This window comes from Pteronotus mesoamericanus, unplaced genomic scaffold (assembly GCF_021234165.1).
Source record: "Pteronotus mesoamericanus isolate MK-2021 breed Mesoamerican mustached bat unplaced genomic scaffold, CSHL_Meso_final scaffold_85, whole genome shotgun sequence".
NCBI classification, from domain to species: Eukaryota; Metazoa; Chordata; class Mammalia; order Chiroptera; family Mormoopidae; genus Pteronotus; species Pteronotus mesoamericanus.
Window position 1 is genome coordinate 16,773,411 of NW_026555329.1, and position 20,184 is coordinate 16,793,594.

The 20,184-nt window shown below is 39.2% G+C and overlaps 1 protein-coding gene across 1 annotated transcript in view; it reads left to right on the top strand.

The window, feature by feature from the left end:
- COL28A1 (collagen type XXVIII alpha 1 chain) overlaps positions 1-20,184 on the top strand; it is a 142,512-nt gene that overhangs the window by 70,240 nt on the left and 52,088 nt on the right. The window contains exons 21-25 of the mRNA XM_054563975.1: positions 1,891-1,962; positions 4,899-4,967; positions 5,596-5,664; positions 9,868-9,936; positions 10,392-10,460. Coding sequence (XP_054419950.1) covers positions 1,891-1,962; positions 4,899-4,967; positions 5,596-5,664; positions 9,868-9,936; positions 10,392-10,460 — 348 coding nt within the window. The remainder of the gene's footprint in view (positions 1-1,890; positions 1,963-4,898; positions 4,968-5,595; positions 5,665-9,867; positions 9,937-10,391; positions 10,461-20,184) is intronic.

Genomic DNA, 20,184 nt, shown 5'->3' on the forward strand with positions numbered 1-20,184 from the left:
TACTGTCTTTATCAATGAGCTATAAAGATTCTGAAAAAGTCTCTATGAGGAAAGTAAAAATAAAATCTGTATACAATTGTGTTAAAATAGTCATTGACAGCTTAGGACGTCTATGTTCTTGAAAAACATTGGCTAAAATTGAGTCCTTAACCTTAAATGTGACAATTTGAAATTTAAGTGTATTTATAGAATTTCAAACAATTTTATTTATTGACTCACCAGATTATGAGATCCTTGGGAGGCAGGGAGCAAGGAATATAGACAGAGAATATCTTTTTAACATCATGCAAAAATACTTATAGAAATGCTTGCCTGTTAACATTCAGGAGGACTGACGTATTCTAGAGTATGCTTTTGGAAACTAGACCCTTGAGGTCATAACTGAGGCTGGAAGAATGAATGATATCTCTGAGAAACAGAGCTGAGGTTTGAATTTCGAGTTGCACAGTTGCTAGAGAAAGAACATTAAAAATAGTACAAAGATAAGCACAGTAGTTAGCATGTTAGGAAAACCAAAGAGAAAGCATTTCAAAGGGTGTCACATGCCACCACTGAAGCAGGGACAATGTTCATTGAAAAGAGAGACCACTGGATTTGTGGCTTCAAGGTGACTTGTGGCTTTGGAAGGATATTATAGGAGAAGAGGGGTAGGAATATATTACATAGCCCAGTGTCTCCTTACAGTTCAGTGTTGGCACTTTATTATTTAGTTGGGCTGCTGTTTTTGTCTTCTGGGGTGATTTAGGTCAATAAATTAAATTTGGTAGTGAATGGAAGAAAATGAATACTTTTGGTTAGATTTTATCTCTATTGGGAAGTTATGATACAGTAAGTGATAGTTAGACATTCGATTGCTGCGTTCTTTTATTACCTGTGTCCATGCTCTCCCTTAGCAGGGACCTTGAGGAGTTGATTACAACTGTGTAGATCCTACAGGAGGTCACCTCTTCTTCTTAGAGGTGTTTCTGCATTGCTGATGACCGTGGTATATAAATACAGTCCAGCGGTTCTCAAGGGGTGCTCCCTGGACCAGCAGCCTCAGCATCACCTGGGAACAAGTCACATAGGTGAATTCTTGTGTCCCAGTGCAAATCTATTAAATCAGAAACTCTGGATGCAGGACCCAAGGACCTATGGCGAGCAAGACCTCCTGGGGATTTCTGATGCGTGCTCAGCTTTGAAAACTGTGGCACAGTCACTCACCTCATGAATGTTTAAGTGGTCTCAGTTGCAAAGCCCAAGGAGGTATTCTTTCGTGGAGCTGGGCCCACACTGGGATGTGGTGCCTTGCAGTTGAGCCCTAGTTTAATAGTTTTGTAACACTCGGAGGCTTCTGGGTGAAGCGAAAACAGTCCTCTTGGAGGAGCATTTGTGCAAACGGCCAGGATGGGGAATAGTTTCTAGCTCTGCACCAGGTTAATGCTCACCTATCTTTCACCGAAAGAATGACCGATTTCCTGCGGGAGAAAGAACTAGACTCTCCACTGAGGAAGAAATGGGGCTGGATTTGAAAAATATTTTAATGTTTTAAAACTGAAGTAGCATGAAAGCTGAAAAACACCAAGGAAAAGCATAGATAAATCTCTTTGGTGGTACTGTGACTGTCTTAGAATGATCTGTTAATAGACAAAGAGTGCGCGAGAATTGTAAATTCAAATAAAAGTCCCCAGAGAAAGATAGTGAACTTAGATTTTTAAAAATATTAAATCATATTGATTCTGAAGTACCCGATCTGCTCAAGAACCTTGACGAACCCTGTATAACTGAGCTGGGCTTGGGGCATATCACTTTAAAATCGGTGTTAGTCGAGAGTGTGGCCCTGATATGATGGTTATATGATTGAGGAGGGTTTGTTAAGACAACAACTATATTTTTATAATTTTTTGCCAGGGTGATGAAGGAAAGAAAGGGAGCAAAGGAAATCAAGGGCAGAGGGGATTTCCAGGGCCCGAAGGACCAAAGGTAAGGTTGTTATACTCTCATTTTTGCTCTGGGGAGATTGTAATTATATCTGGTTTTAATAGAATATTAGATTTCTACTGCAAATTTGATTTCCCACTTTCTTCTGAACAAATACAAAACAAAACCCCAAAATGAAAAAGGCTTTAGAAAATATATTAAGCCAGACCATTATAGAATAAAATTAGAAGGTTGCATAAAATATATACTCTTCACTGGAATATTTATGCTTCTAAGAGGATCGGTATGTCAGTTCTCTCTAGGATACAGTTAGGACAATAGGAGACACCAATCCCCTATCACCTAGTTTTTCTGAGCAACTTATGAAGTGCCAGGCTGTGAGGCAGATGAAGAGGCAGGCTGTGAGGGAGCCACAGAAGGCCAGAGAGGGGGATTCTCATCCTGCTCCCTCCCGGAACCTTCTGGAGCCAGTTGTTTCAATCACAGAAAGAAAATAATACTAGTATCTACTTCACAGGGTTGTTGGGAAAAGTAAAACAGTTAATAAAATGCTTAGCACAGGTTCTGGCACATAGTAGAAGTTCAATACATGGAGTTATTCAGAGAAAATATAGAAATGAGAAGTAGGGGACCCATGTCCTGATACACTGTTGAGGACAGAGAGCTGAGGAAGAAGTTAAGGGCACTGTGAGGCAGGCGATTCGGTACATGTCCCGACTTAGGAGGAGAGAATATTGAAGTTATTTGGATGTGTCAGGAGACAGAAATGTGTAAACCTAAGGGTGTTCATGCTCTAGGAAGATACTAATTGTAAAGAGACCAAGACAAGACTATTAAAGGACAACTTGAAAAAATGGTCCTGGCATGATGAGAGCAGGTACCGAACAGAGCATCCCCTGTAGACCAGTGATTATGAAACATCAGTGTCCTTCAGTGTCCCCCAGGGAGCGCATTACAAATCCCTGGGTCTTGGCACCATGCCCAGAGATTTGGCCGCCAGAGATCTGGGTACCGGGCATCTGATTTTCTTCAATCGGTGCCTTCTGCTGCAGGTAGTTCAAGGAGCACATGATGAGAAATCCCACTTAATAAAAAATGTGCTGTATTACTATTAATAACAGTGATTATATCTTACTCACTCTTATTTAAAGTGGGTATTTTTCTGTATTTTGAAATAAAGCTTTTTTTTTTTTAAATGAAGAACTGCTATATTTGAAAGCGTAGTAACACCTTAATACAGGATCTTTAAAAAATTGTATTCGTTCTATGTCTGTAACTTTATATTTTAAAAGTACAGTAATTGGCCTCTTTAAGAAAAGGTAGAGTAGATTAAATCTAGAAGCATAATTTTGCTTACCCTGGACTTTGTGAACAATTTAACAGGTTAATGTTTTATTCCTTTGTCATAGGACCGAATGGGGTGGTTATTTTTTACCAGAACCCTGGTTTGTCATGTGTCATTGACTCACAGGTTTGAAACTAAGGACTGGCACATCTATGCATTGGCGTGTTCTGGGCCCTGGTAGGCCGTTGCGCTCAGCCTGTCCGCCATATCGGAGACTCGGCAGGGGCGGGGGGCCTCAGGTGGGAAGTGACCGTGGCTCAGGGGAGGAGTCATCACCTGCGATTCTCCCAAAGGAGGCAGGAGATCAAATGGGCAGCTCCTGATACTAAGAACAGTTCATTCTTTAAGGCAGGAGGAGGCACGTTTTTTGGTAAAGGTACAGGTAGTAAATATTTTAGGCTTTGCGGTTCAAGAGGCAAAATTGGGGATAGTATGTACGTACTTATATAACAATCATTTAAAAATGTGAAAGCCATTTCTAGCCCTTGGCTGTGCAAAACCAGATGGCAGGTTGGATTTGGCCCACAGGTAGCAGTGTGCTGCACCTGTTCTAGATAAGTAGTTTCTGTTCGATGACGAATCTCTAATAGTAAAAAAAAATGTTGGCCCCACTCCAATGTATGTGTGTTCATTTATTTAGTTTTTAATTGTAATTTTTATTGAGAAACTATCATATTAATGTTATAAGCTTTATCTAAATAGTTGAAAATTTAAAAGATGAGATAAAAATAGATAGTGTAGCCCTGATATTTTCTTTTAACAATGCCAAATGGGTCAATTTAAACACCTTGTAGGGTGTGTGCACCCTGTGCCTATATCACAATCACCAGAGGTGCCTCATAAAAATTCATATTCCTTGGCCTAGCCCCTCCATCTACTGAATTAAAATTTCTGGAACTGACCCTCAACAGATGACTGAATAAAGAAGATGTCGGCCCTGGCCCCGTGGCTCAGCTGGTTGCAGTGTCATCGGTGCACCAGGGGGTTAGAGGCTTGGTTCCTGGTCAGGGCGCATGCCTGAGTTGTGGGTTTGATCGTCCGTCAGGGCATGTGCAGGAAGCAATCGATCAATGTTTCTCACATCCATGTCTCTCTCTCTCTCCTTTCCTCTCTAAAATCCATAAACATATCCTTGGGTGAGGATTTAAAAAATGAGAATAAAAGCTTAATTTAAAAACAAACAAACAAAAAAGATGTGGTACATATTATGCAATGGAATATTACTCAGCCATAAAAAAAGAATGAAATCTTAGCATTTTGGACAAACATTTCCCTCTGAGCTTCCTGGCATATGACGCAAGGGAAGCACCATGAATTGCATAATGTTTATTAGCTAATAAAAGGATGCACAAGAGATAAAATTTTTCTAATACTCAGGAATTAACTGAGTTCCTTTATTAGAGGCACTGAAATCTTAATCATCAATAACTTTAGTAGTGGTTTAACAAAGATGCTAAAATGTTTTCACATTGGACCATGAAACAGACAGGTCATAATATTTTAAAATGCTGAAACACATTTCTATGGTTTTCCTAATATAATTCCTGTATATATATATATATATATATATATATATATATATATATATTTATTTTTGGTTTGAAATGTAATGAGTATTTTGCTTTGCTTTTAGGGTGAACCAGGGGTTATGGGCCCTTTTGGGCTTCCTGGAACATCAATTCCTGGACCACCTGGGCCAAAGGTGTGCATTCTTAGGGATACTTTCTTCTTTCTCTTCGATAGTGGGTGGGTGGGGGGTATGGAAATTCATGATGCCAGTCTACTAGAATTTTAATTTTGGAAGAACACCAAGATATTATCTAGTTCAACCTTGATGGAACACAATTAAGCAAACTAAAGACCAGCCACAAACATAAGATTAGAAAACAGATTCTTGCTCCTGATCTTCAACTTGTCATTTCACCTTGAATTACCTCCCACAAATCGTAGACCTTAATGCACGTAAGAATTTATTGCATTCATTCAGAAGAATTTGCTAAGATTTATAATCAGAAAGTGTGACAGAAAAGAAATTCACTCCGATTTGAGACCATTCCCAGACCTTCTTCCAGTCTACACATTTGAGTCCAGATAGCCACTGCTAGTCCTCAGAGTCCTTTCTCTAACTGGTTTGGTAGACATTACTGACAGGTCTTATTTACTTAGGGTTTGAAATTCATCTGAAGTACATTAGAAGAATGTACTCTATCAAGATCTGAGCCTGACAGATTAAGTCCTTTACAAACTGGCCAATCACTTTTGTCCCCTGCCATTGTGGTTTCTCATGCAACCTAAAGTCTGAAACTCTGAACATTATTTGAAATGTACAGGGAGACAGAGGAGGTCCTGGAATACCTGGACTTAAAGGAGAACCTGGCATTGCTATTCAAGGACCAAAGGTATGCTTTACTCATGTTCTTTTATTTATATTTTTCTGTATGTGAGAGAATGAAAGTAGATTGAATGCATAGTCAGTTGATGACTGAGATAGTTCTACTTCCAGCATCTATGTTGATGAACTCAAATGTAAGAATACACTATACCCTTAAAGAAAATCAAGCCAACAGATCATTAATTTTTCATAAACGGTTAAATTTTTGCTGACTAAACAGTTGTTTAAAAATGTTCTTTTTGTAATATCTGTGATATGAGATTATATGGCCTCCAGCCTTTTTCATTTACATATTAATGGCCAATGTATCTCTTCTGCAAAACATTGCCCCAAAAAAAGTTCACATTTGGAAGCTTTATTGAATCAAATTTCTATGCATTGTTATCCATCTTTCAGAGTTATTTTAAATTAAAATGCAAATAATTATAGGAAAAGACAGCTTTAAGTAGTCATTTCTATTTTTCCATGGCAACAAAGCACCATTTCCCTCACACGACACCCAGCATTGCAGCAATATTTAACATCGCAAATGTCAACAAGCACATCGCTGTGTAGAGAACAGGCTTCATGGCTGCATAATCAGCACTTAGTAAATTAGTAGCATGTTGTTACATAGCTTTGAAGGTGGCTTCAGTTCTATCACATTGTCTCTTCTAGATAAAAGTGTTCATGTAGTAACATCAATGATTTTCAAACTTCAAAAAAGAAAACTTAAAATCATCTTTGAAATATAATGCAAAACCTTTTACCTACTGATATAAGTTGTAGGAGTCCTTTTTGAAGGCCAAAGGAGCATCCTGACCATCACTGTTCTTAATCACTTTGCCATCCTTGCTAGAGTGACAGTCTTCTTGTTTACTGGGGACAGAGGTGGTTCAAGCTGAAACAGAGAAAGTCCTAGACAAACCAGAACAAGATGATAACGTTACTCCTCAGACTTTGAAGTGCTTGGGAACCTAAGTTATGTACAACTCAAGGAGAAAATTCCAAATTCCCTAATGCTAAAACTATAGAAATAACCTTGATCAAGAATATTTGGGTGACAATTTTCATATTGTTTGCTAACTTCTTGGATCTGTGTATTCCTAGGTTTATGCTTTATAGTTACTTGTCTCTACTTATAGTATTCCTTACAATAGAAATAAAATCTAATTAAACATGCAGCTAGTATTTATAAGCCCTACCTTTTTTCTACTGACCATCATTGGACATTATTGGTGGTATATTTGAAGTTATTTGCCTCTTCACTCCTCTTGCTAAGCTCTTGGCCTCTAAAGATGTTCTTTCTGTCATTCTTTCCTAATGCATATTTTTTGTCCTCACCCCAGTACATTTTGTCATTGCCTTTAGAGAGAGAGGACGGGAGAGAGTGAAACATCCATGTGAGAGAGAAACAGATTGGCTACTTTCCCTGTACGCCCAGACCAGGGACTGAACCCACCATCTAGGCACGAGCACTGACTGGGAATCCAACCTGCGACCTTTTGGTTACAGGATGACACTCCAGTCAACTGACCCATCCTGGCCAGGGCGAATCCATTGATTTTTAAGCTTTTGGGGGACTAAATGCCTGATAGACATTTTAGCACATTAATTCGGTTTTTCTGTATCAGGGAAGTCCCAGATCCCCCCTAAAGCCCATTTCAAAACATCAGATTAAGATTTCTGCCCTAATTTATATTGAATGAGAGACAGATTTTCTTGAATCCAGTGCAGAGAGGCCAGGTGGCAAAATTCCATCTAAAAATACACTGCGAAGAGTCCAAAATAAAAATCTGAGAAAGAATCCTTCCTTTATTCCCATCTCCTGATACTCCTATTAAGATTAGAAGTAGCAAACTAGCTACAGTTTTTTTTTCAGGAGAGAGGACAAATTTCTCTAGGAAAAAAGTGTGTGTAAACTATTAAAACTCTGTTTTAATGGCACGCACAGTGGGTGCCAGAGGATAAATGACAACAGCTGCTGATAATTTGTTATAGGCTTGGAACTTATAACTAAAAACTGAAAGTGAATTTTTATTCCAATTTTCTTACAACTTAACCAGGCAGCAGTCACTGCTGTGTTTTGCATTGGCTCCCTGTGTAAGCATGGAGAGAAACGGATATCTTATTTCGGGACGTATCCCATATGGATGTGTAAAGCATTAACCTTGATGTAATTGGAATAGAATAATAAATTGCTTCCGAGAAGTGACCAGTTTCCTATAGCTGGAGATATACCAAACCCCACCTCTCCAGAGGACCTTGCTTTGCTCTCCATCATACAATTTTACGCAGTCGTCTTGGAGCTTTGTTGATGATAGATAGTAAATTAAGTTTAATAAGTCACCACTGTGTTCTGAAGATGACCATTCTTTAAAAGGTTAATCATATAGAAAACATCTCTTAAATTTAATAGGAAAAAAACAGTTGTTGTACTCATGGTTTTCAAAACAAATTTAACTTTCTTACTGCTTAAGGGTATACAGATTTTTCCCCCCTCCAATCAATCATCCTTTCATAGGAGGAGAGTTGGGAACATTTTTGGGAGTTCAATTTTAAGCAACATTTTGGCTTGGAATAATGGCAATTTGATTTCAGTGTTTGCTTGCATATAAAAGTATTGAGAGTCCTGCTACTGTTTCCAATCTTGGAAAACAAAGGTCTATTAGTAGAGTTTCTTTCTAATGTAAAAACCATAAATATTTAAAAACATGAAGAGCTCTTTATCAAAATAATTGATGTGTATTGACAAGGACCATTGCAACAATTATCATAGTAACAGAATGGAATGTGGTATAAAAGGAATATTACAAGTTTTAAATACAAGTGCAATAGACTTACACTAAATAAATCTTCTAGAAGTCTTACTCATTTTTCTTTCTCTCCACTTTACTTTAACGAAAATTTCTTTAATTTCCACCTGTAGAGAGTTACAGATCTTAAAAAAACTATTGTTTCAAAAGCAATAATCACTCTCTTCTATCCTCTATATAGGAGGCCAGTAGTTATTACTAAAAGTTTTTGATGCCTAAGGTTATCACTATAAAGCAATATTTATAACTTTTTCCCAGTTCTCAAGATATAAACCATAAACTCTGTGTCTTATCCCCTTATAACTTTTTACAAAATTATTTTCAATATTTTATTTGGGATTATTTAGTCACCACATGCCTTGGGCCCCATTGAAGAAGACAACCGAGGTAACACAATAATAGGTAACATACATTTATTTTACTGTACACTTACAATTTTGTTATGTATGGAGGGGTCCCAAAACAACCTGGAATTTATTTATTAAAAATTGTGTATTTATTCGTACATATTTAAACTTCAGTCACTTTCAAAGTACTGTCCATTTGATGGAACACACCTATCAAGAGGTTTTGTCCGCTGCCCAAAACAGTTTTTGAACTTGTCAATTTTGATGCCTTTTAGCGCTTCTTCCATTTTTTGTTTCCCCTCTTCCACGCTTTCAAAACATTTCCCTTTGAGGCTTCTTTCATGGGAGAAACAAACAAGTCTCTCGGGGTGAGAGCAGGTGAACAGGGAGGGTGGGGCACCGGGGTCATGCTGCTTTTGGTCAAAAGCCACTGGGCAGGTGCACTTGTAAATCACCTCTCATGAAATGGGCAAACACATCGAGTCTTCAAGAAAAAAACAAAACAAAAACCTCACTGACACCAAACGCAGCCTCTCACAACAACGCCAGCTGGTGCACTGACACAGATGGGTTCCTAGAGCACTCGCCGAGCAGGGGAAGCCTGTGCTACGAGGGACCTGTCCTCCAGAAGATAATTCCATTTTTTGGAGTGGGTCCCCCTGCATATTCTTTTCTACTCTTTTTTTTTCATGTGGTGCTTACTAAATTTTCTCGTTTTTATACTTTTCCTTGATTTATATTTCATAAAAATCCGCCATTTTAAAAATGAAAACATCAGCAACCAGTCATCCTCTGATCCCTATAAAGAGTGTGTCCTATAGAGCACTCGGCAATGGTTCACATACATTCCCTACATGCGTCCCACGGCTCCCACTGCACAAACGGATGAGACTTAGGAAGAGCTAACGAGATACCATTTGTGGTAGGGTTTTCTTCTAAAAATTTTTAATTCTTTCCTTTGTACTTACTAAATCCACCTTTGGCATATTGGGTTGGTATTGTGCGTACGTTTTGCCAGGTGTTTCACAGTGTTGTCCTACGACATCACCTGCTGTTGCGTTTACCCAGGGTGCCCAAGGCCCTCAGGGACCAGTGGGTGCTCCAGGACTCAAAGGCGATGGCTACCCTGGTGTGGCTGTAAGTTTGGAAATTGCTTTTTTTTAAATTTATTTTCACTGTATTTTTTCCATTACCATTTACCTGCTTATATCCCCCTCCCCCCGCAATCACTACACTTGTCCATGTCCGTGAGCCCTTTTTCCTTTTTGTTCGATCCCTCCACTCCCTAACCATACCCCCAATAGTTGTATTTCTTTCCTTCTTACTGAACTCCGTTCATTTTTCCTTCTCCCCGCCCTCCTTCTACCTTCCCTTCCTCCCTTCCTCTTTCTTCCTTTCTTCTTTCTTTCTCTCTTTCTTTTCCTCCCTCCCTCCCTCCCTCTCTCTTTTTCTCCCTTCCTTCCTTCCTTCCTTCCTTCCTTCCTTCCTTCCTTCCTTCCTTCCTTCCTTCCTTCCTTCCTTCCTTCCTTCCTTCCTCATGGACACTGCAACACAACAAAGTTGCTCACTCTCTCCCTTATTATGTCATCTAGGGACCACGAGGGTTACCAGGACCCCCTGGACCAATAGGCTTGCGTGGAGTGGGGGACACTGGAGCAAAGGTAAGATTTTAAAGTAGGTAACATAATAGCTTCTAAAAATGTACCTATAGGTAGGTGATTTTCGTAAAGTTTTATCAGGCATTGTAGAAGAGTGAAGATAGCTAAAGAATTGATGAAGTTATTTATCCTCCTCTCTGGGCTTCCTGGGGCTCCTGCGCTAATTTGAGCGTGTAGCTTACCTTTATGGTTTTCGTCTTGCTTTCCTTGTGGCATCTTGGCTGCTTTGTCTTCTGGTACCAAGATCGGAGTCTGGTTCAGAGCCCTCCTCTCTTTCCCAGGTGCTCTTTTCCTGTCCCATGGCCTTAACCACTATCCATGTGCTAATGGCATCCACATTTCTATCTTCCCTCCTGCATCTTGTTTCTTCCACACGGGGCCTCCTAGATGCCTCACGGACATCTCTAACCTCACAGCCAAAATAGAACCTTTGATTTTCACCCCATAAGCCTGTAAATGGCACTACCATGCACTCAATGCTCAAGCCAGGATACCTGGGTAATTCTTGGTCTCTTTCTTTTCCTCCCTCCACACTGAATACTATGATAAATCCTGACAGTTCTACCTTCAAAATATATCTTGACTCTGCCTGGTTTTCTCCTGCTGCTTCCACCAGGGAAATCCACCATCATCTCTTGCTATTAAAATAGTCCAGGCTATTAAAATAGCCTTTTTACTTGTCTTCCCTCTTCTACCTCTGCCCTTCTATGTTACCTAGTAGGCAGAGGGGTCTTTTACAGCCACAAGTCATCATATCCCTTTCCTTCTCGAAAATAAAAACAACACTCTGCTGTCTTCTTTTTGTGCTGAGAACAAGCTTATACCGCTTTCCATACCTATGAGGCCCTTTACAACCCGACTATGGCTCCTGCCCCTTCCTCTCTTGCTGCTGCCTGCCCCCCTCCCCTGGGAAGCCACACTGGCTTACACTACACATTACTTCAGCTCATTCCTGCTCCCAGGCCACGGTTCTGTCAGGATGGCGCACCTCCTTGACCGCCCATGCAAAGACAGTTCTCCCTGACTCCTCTCCCTCCCCCATCCTTGCTATCACATCCCCTTGTATATTTCCTACATGGGACCACTATCACTTTCTGAAATCACCTTGTTCATTTCCTGCCTTGAATATTCCACAAGGGTGACTTTTCCTGCAGGCAGGCTCTTTGTCTTGTTCTCTGCTAAATCCCCGGCTCCAGAACTAGGTGTGCCACCCTACAGGAGCTTCGTAACATGTGGAATGACTGGCAAATGAACAACTGATCAATAGTACCCTAACGAGAACATTTTTCCTTAGAAATACATCCATTCAGTTTTTCAAATGTGTCCAGGTTACTAAAGAGAGATGTTGGAAGTGCTCAAGGTCAACTTTTCGTCTTTTTTGGGGCTCTGCCCCATCACGTAGGAGTATGAGGACGCCTTGATATTGCTTCTGTCTAATGAATGGGGCAGGTGTTCTTTTGTCCTCTCCTGGTAGAATGAAATATTGAAGACCCATGGCACTGAGTGTCATCTCCGAAGGAGATCTCAATTCCTGCCCCACCTCTGTCTGTCAAGGTGGCCGCGAGAACCGGGTACAGGAAGTGTCTCAAAGTGCTGGGTGAGCTGTGCAGAGACACACCTGAGGTGCTTTTATCAAGGTTCTGGCTTGGTCAGACTAAGGACTGAAGCTAATCCTCTAACACACCGCAGCATGTCGATAACCATACTCGACTCAGGGATTGCAGTGCCCTTTATTCTTTAAGGCAACCTATCTCTCCAATGTTAAATTTTAAAAGTAGAAAGAAATTTCAATATGTAAATCTCATTAATTTCTGCTCTGAGTGAAACATTAGTAAAAACTTTTGTTATTCACACTATATATTTCTTTAGAGAAATAGAAACTTATTTCTTTTTAAAATAAGGCATGATATAAAATGTGTTAAATATATACTGTAATATACTTGTATTCCAATGGAACAGTGTGGTCATTTACATTTTTAGAGTAGATTATTATAAATATTTTATATAAGTATATATTGTATTATATTAATTATACTATTATGTTACTGTCTTACAGTGAGCAATAATAATGACAGGAACTTAGACACAGATAGAGAATATTTAAAAATTTGATTTTTGTGAATATTCACTATATCAGATTATTTAACATATAGACTTAAACATTTACTAAATTATTTCATATACTGTTTCTCTCAAAGTCTCTTGTATTTGTTTTCATATACATGTTTTTTAGACAGAGAAATGGAGGAGAAGACAGAGAAAGAGAGACAGACAGACAGAGAGATCAATTTGTCATTCCACTTATTTATACATCATTGGTTGCTTCTTGTATGTGCCCTGATGAGGAATTGAACCTGCAACCTTGGCATATCAGGACGACACTCTAACCAACTGAACTACCTACCCAGTCATGGCTCAAAACCATTTTAAGGGGAATAATCTAGGAAAACAAGTGTTCTTTCTAAATTTTATCTTTTCTTCTTTTCTCTTTTCTTTTTTTCTTTTTTCTTTTTTTTTTTTTTTTTTTTTGGTAACAGTCAACATATTGCCAGAAGTTGTATCTTAAGTGAAACATATTATCCCTGTTAGCACCCTTGGCAGGCGGAGCAGAGGCAGCAGCCCAGAGCTCAGCTCTAGCTGGTGGGAGAAGGGAACATTCGTTAGGACCTGCCTCTGTGGGCCCACCTCCCTCTCAGCGGCCATTTCCTTCTCTCCGCTGCCTCTTTCTGTAGGAGTTGGGAAAGCAGTTGTTATCCTGGGTATCACCGGCCCTGCAGGAAGATGTTAGGAGGGTGAACTAGTATTAGAATCAAAGACACTAGATCATAAATTTAAAAATTAAGAAAATTTTAAAAAGCAAACATCAGCTTTTCATAACTCAAAATCATCTATCCTCTTTTAAAGAAGACTTAAACTCTCTGTGGGACCTTTTTTATTTTTTTCCTAAAGAAAACTTGGACACACAGAAAAACTTGTAAAGAAAGGAAAATATTCAGAGAAGTCGATTGGCAGAGTTAAGGTGAAACTCTCAAAATGCCTGAAGTTGTCAATGGTAGCAAAAGTCCAGGACTTCAATGGGCGCAAAATTCCTTCTCCTTCCATTTTGACTTTTAAAGTGGCAGAGAAGTTATGTGTATAGTTGTACAGACATATACGTAACATGATACGGTTTTCATTTAAATTCTGTGTAGTCACCTTAAAATATTGGCCTTAGGGCCTTTACTTATAAAACAAATGCATTTTGAAATGAGGAAACCATTAAGGTTGACGATTAATTTATAGTGGGCTTTTGTGATATTTAGTTAAGATCACATGTGTTTAGCACATGACACAGACATTTGAATCAAAGCTTCTGTGTTTCAAAACACATAAAAACCAGTCCCCGACATCTTGCACCCTTGTGGTGCTCTGTGGCTTTTTTCCAAGTGAAAAAATTCCATATGACATCAGTGGTTATGTGGTACTTCTATATCCATTACCTTGAATTGAATCCAAATTTTGACAAGGGCTTCTGAGAGATTTCTAAAATTTTTCTAAGAACTACAATGTTTAAGGAAATAGTAGAATTTAAAATCTGCTTTGGAAATGTGCCCTGAAGAGGAACAGACAATCTGGTTTCTTGCTAAGTGGAAAGTGCTCAGCCAGCCCCATGACCTCTGGATTGAAACACCCCGCTCATTGATAGGGAAGGCAGTTCCAAAGATGCTACCTAATGCTGCCTGCATTTCTCTGTGGGACTGGAGTCTGGGAGGACCCTTTGTGATTCGAGGACAATCATTACATAAAACTCATTTTCCTTTGAGAAGCTCAGACAACCCTTTGTTCCTGTATTTTCGCTGCCAAAGGCTGGCGAGGGGGAGCACATCACCCCGGGGGTGCTGCACAGACGGTGCTGAGGGTGGGAGTTTGTTCCTGGATGCTTAGAAGAGGACTCTATACCTGGAATGGCTCCCTTGAGCTCCATAAAGGCAGATGCATCCTCCCCTGTTCCTCTCTGGGCTCTTTGAGCCCCCTTCAGTGTGCTAGTTCCTCACAGAGAAAGCCATGGCCTCCCCCAAGCTTTGGAGCCATTGAGCTCAGCCAGATTTTGCACAGAGGAGATCAAACCAGGACGTGGAGCCCTCAAGAGACCTCTTCACCATCAAGTGGTTGGAATAAGGTCTGTGGGCAGAAAAACTCATTGGGTTGTTATTGGTACTATTATTGTATATTACCTTGATATTATATATTATGTCCTATCTAAATATTTCCAGAATACTGTGACATTTTAAAACAACCCCCTTATTTTATAGATGAGGAAATCAAAACCCATAAAGTTTGAACAACTTGCCCCTTTAGACACAGTTTTGATACTATCTCGTGTTTGCATGTGAGAGGGAGACTGTGAATGTGGATGAATGAATGAGAGACTAGGTGGATGAAGAAATCAGAGCAGAGAGAATGGGTTGGCCTGATCTGCAGAGGCTCAGTCTCCAGGGCTTGCCACCTTCTGACTATCACGGCACCGTTTAGTACACAGTTGGATTGTTTCTCTTTCCATCTTGCTTTTCTATTGTCATGACTTAAAGTATGTAAACATTAAAGAGAAGCATAAACCTATACCCCAAAGAGTTAAACATTTTTCGAAAGCTTTAAATACTTGAATATTGTAAATACATGCTTTAATTTCACAAACGTGGTCCACTGTCATAAATTAAAATGCAAGTGTATGTAAAATTCCACTGAGTATCATTATTCTAAAAATGTTCCCAGCATCTGAATTGCCCCTCTGTTCTCTGCAATGGCTCACATATGTGCATACCACCAAGAGGCAGCCGCGGAACAGAGGCGCGATTCACACAGAGATGCATTAGGAATTTGTAGATTCCATCCGCAGACGTGAACTGGACGAGGAACTCCATTTTGAACAGTGTCCAGCAAGGAGGGCTAGACCAGGACACAGCTTCATAACAGTGAAGTTAAAGGGTCCATGATTCCAGACTGGAGTTGAAGAAACCCACCTCCCACAACGCAACCGCAAAATTGCTACAGGCAGGACAATCAGCTCAATGAAAAGGACTAATTAAAGCCAGAGCCATATCGAATTTAAATGCCAGACAACGTGACCTTTAGATTTCAGTAAAGGTCACATTCAAACCAGCAAAACTTGATTAGGTGACTTGTCAAGGTTACTTCCCAGCTCCGCTCTGTGAATGACCTCCAAAATCAGGGCTGCACACCAGCCTCTCGTGATCTTCAGCATTGCTTCACCCCTTTTTGCTGTTTCCCTGGCTCTGCCTCCCCCACCCCCGCAAGTGCCCACACGCCTCCCTTTAGCCCGGGAGACGCACTCTAAATCTTCTTAACATTCTCCACCCATGCTGCCATCAACGTATTTTTGTTTTTAATCACGCAGACTGGAGGGAATTTCCCCCCATGGACAATTATATTGAATATCTGTACAAGAGAGCCTCTTCTCCCTGTCATTAGGGGCAAAGTCAATATTTCAATTTTCAAGGTTTCAAATTTGGCTGTATAAGACTCTTCCTCCTCCGCGGGATTCTTGGCCCAGGAGAATCATTTGCTCACCTTCGAGGAGTTGATTTTGAGAAAAGGAGGAAACAATCAACAGTAAATTCCCTAAATCCTAAAGCAAGTTTTTTAAGTATCATGGGCATTGAGTTATTGCTGCTTTGGGATGAGTATTCAATTTCTAAAAGAGAAATTGATTTGAAGAGTTGAAATTATTTTAAATATTTTTGACATTTAGAGATGGAAAAGTACACTAAAGGAAATAAAGTGATTTGAGTGCTTATTTTGTAGTATCTTCTAAATTTTTTTCTCATCTCCCTGATTTGTGCTGGTAATTGTTACTGTCTCCCCTTTCAGTGGGTGTCAGTAAGAAGTGACTGAGTGATATGGCAATGGCCAGTCAATAATCAGTACACATTATCAATATCTGGGATGTCTGTCCATAGGCTTAGAAGAAGGACTCTAAAATTTTCATTGACATTCTGGCAACACAAGTGAGGTATTCAAGAGTTACTGAACCATTGCCTGTATTCTTTATATAATTCATTCCAGAGTGGTATTTACATTTGTGGTAGTTGGAGCCTTAGTACTTATATCTTAATTTTATTTAGGAGCCAGAACGAAAGGAACATTAACCAGCTGCTAGTCATCACTTTGACTTTTCCCTTATTTTAAACTCAGTTGTTCCTTGGTTTCATCATTTACTAGAATCTTCAGTGTACCATTCCTTAGAAAATTCTTAAATTAATTCTTTCCACAGTAAATTCAATTTGCTTTTTATTGTCCCCAAAGTAAAAGAAGTATAAATCACTTATAGAACAACTGTAACTTGCTTCTATAGTTTTCTCAAAGATTGACAGGAACTTAATTGACACAAACAAAAGGAGAAATAATGATTAAAGCTTTACTTATTAAGGTGTGTGGGGGGAGGAAAGTAAAGATAATCTCATGGGCTCTCTTGTCTCTAAGAACACTGTTTTCTCAAATATTATATTTCAAATTTATACAACACAGAAAACATAACAGATTGTTTCCTTATCACTAGTCTACTTGAGACTTCTGCCGCTCATGAGCTGTGTGACCTCAGCAAGTCATTTTATCTCAGGCTTAACCTCCTCCTCTTTGATTTGGGACAAGAATGCCTACTTCACGGGGTTATTCTAAGAAGTTAATGGAAATATGTCTATAAAACATTTTTTACAAATTCTAGCATAGTAAGGTATTATTAGTAGTAGAAGTAGTCACAGCATGCATTATTCTGCCAAATCAAGTATACTGCAGAATGGATAAAAACAGAGAGTAAGAATTTGTGTAGGCAGGAGACTGGAATAAGACCAATTAAAACATTGGGGTAAGCCACAAAATTGAGGAATAGCAATGGGGGGAAAACTGAAACGGAAGCCTTAGACAGCTGGGTCCTTGTGCAGATTGTGTGCACCTTTTAGGAATCTTATAACCAGGATATTTTCTTTCTTCTCCTTGAGAAAATGGGATTGAATCAATGTAGGAAAAAAGCTTTGACAGCCACACAGCCATGTGTTTGCATTAAGTGGCCTCTGGAAGAGAGTCTGTGGAGAAACGAGCCTAGTTGATCTGGCCCCAGCCAATGCCGAAAGGCGGGAGAGACTCAGGAGTCAAGCCTTGGTTTGAATTGCTTCTGGCTGCATGGTTTTGGGTAAATCATCTGTCCTCTTGAGCCTCAATTTCCTTATCTGAAAATTGGAGTAGGTTGATATTAATAGGATCAGATATGATAATGAATGAAAAGTGCCTGCCATGAAATAAACTTAATAAATGTTAATTATTATTTAATTATTAAGTATAATAGTTTTAAGATGAACCTAAGCAGAGATTTATTAATGAGAAAATGAATGACACTGATAGTGTTTTTGCTTTCTTTCTTCGTTTTAAAAACTAAAAGTTTCAATAAATGATTAGTAGGATCATTATAAGATTATGTATGATTTTAAAGGAGTAGAAATTAAACACTCTGCAAGGTTATGGTCTAAGTAAAACCTTCACCAAATCATTTGTTAAGTTCACATATACAAATAACTGCAGATAGTCTTAAACTTGACCATTTCCTGTCAAAATGAAAGGAGTGTCTTCTCTAGAATCCCTTTGTGGGCCAAAAGGAAGCTGTAGGCAATCTAAATAGTTAGTTGTTCTTTTTTGAGAGAGTGGAAGTAAGCAAGTAGGGGTAGTACTTAACCTATGGTCTTATGAAATCGATGGATACTGTTACAAATGGCAAGTCCAGAATTTGCTTTCTCTTTTGCTCACTGTCTCCTGGTGCAAGGGCTCCCTCTGCAGGCTCCAGCAACCCCTAGATTCTGCGTGGGAAGCTGAGGCCGGCTGCACCAGTAATACCTGTTGCAATTCTTTTTATTTGTGAATGTCACTGTATCTACTGACAACAGAGCTGAAAATGCCATGGTAAACACATTTCTTCGGTACCACGGGTGCTGCATTGTGGCAGAGCCAGTGCTATCCAGTGGTCAAGTGAGTCCTGACCACACTCCTCTTACACACACTCACCTGATGGTGGAGCCTGGCAAGGGCACATGGTGCAGAACAAAAGACAGGATGCATTTTAAAGGCCCTACCACAGTAGAGAGACACCATCTCTATGGATTCACAAGGCCCATTTAGTGCCTGATAGTCCCATCTATTGAAGAGTGTGGTACATAGAAACAGGGAATGACCCAAATACCATGTTTTTGACCAACTCTAACATCCACAGACTATGTTAAGACTTGATTTAAAGTCTATCAGATCATAAATGCCTGTATCAGATTATGTTCACATAGGTCAAAAGATACAAAAAAATATTTTGATAGATAAAACATAACTATATGTCAACAATTATATGATTAAAAATGGACAACTTGGTTGAGGTACCCATTGCAGGTCCACATATAACATGGGCTCACACCCTTATAAAGCTCATTTGCCAGAGTTCACATATAAAAAGGGCCATAAGGTGTCCACAGGGTCAGCTATATGATTCCATTTAGCCTTCAGACATTTTTAGACAGTGAGGGTCAGGGGGAACTAAAAAAGAGAGAAAGAGAATAGCAGTAACAAACTTGATGAAGAGTGGTCTGAAGTAAACTCACAACTTATTTTAACTATTGTTCCTATTTGTTTTCCCATCTGGAATGTGTGTGTCTGTGAGAGAGTATTAGTATGATAAATACTAATTGTAAGGCGGCTTTGGCTAAAATCATCGCAAGGAAAGTATCATGAATTAGAGTGTCAAATTCTTTGTTAAAAGATATGGGATTTTATAAAAAATCTCCATCTGCCTTCTTACCATGTTCTTAGTTTTTTTTAAATTATGTAACACTTCGTAGATACCAAGAATATATGAAACACAATGTATAGTTATACCAGTAATAATTGAAGCCACTGGCATGTTCCTCCTCCCCTTTGCCCATCTTTCTATCCTTACAATCTCATATTTTTCACTTTATCAAGGATGAACATCACAGCAACATTTCCTCACCCTCAATGGTGAGATATTTATTAGGTATTGTTCATGGATTTTAAAAATATGCTATTAAAATATTATGAACATTAGTAAGCATATACAAATGCAGAAACACTAGTAAATTCCCACTTACCCATCGCACTTTTTCAACAGTTATAAACATCTGGTCAGTCTTTACCTGTATCCTCCATTCTCATTTCGCCTCACGCTTCCTATCCCCACAAACCCCAGGCATCACCCATATAAAGTTTTGTCATTTGACCCTCTGATGTAAGAGCTCTTTAAAACAAAACAAAACAAAACAAAAAGAAACCCTAACTGTAATAGCATTAGCAAACCTAAAAAAATATTAATAACAATTCCATAGTATTACCCTTTTTCGAATGTTAAAATTTCCCAGCTTGTCTTGTAAATTTATGACAGGTGGTTTGTTTGAATTGGGATCCAAATGATGCCCACGCATTGCATTTGAATTCACATCTTTTTTTTAAAATCAACCATTGCATGTCTTTCGTTTTTTCTTCGTACTTTCTTTGTGGATGTTCTTTTTGTCCATGAGGATTTTGCTAACGGTATCCTTTTGGTGGTGCTCAACGTGTTTTTCCATCCTTTGCTGTTTTTCTGTTTTGTTTTATAAACTGGTAGTTAGATCGAGACACCTGCTCAGATACAGGTTCAAGTTTTCTTATCTAGAGTACCTAATACGTAGGGCCATATAGTCCT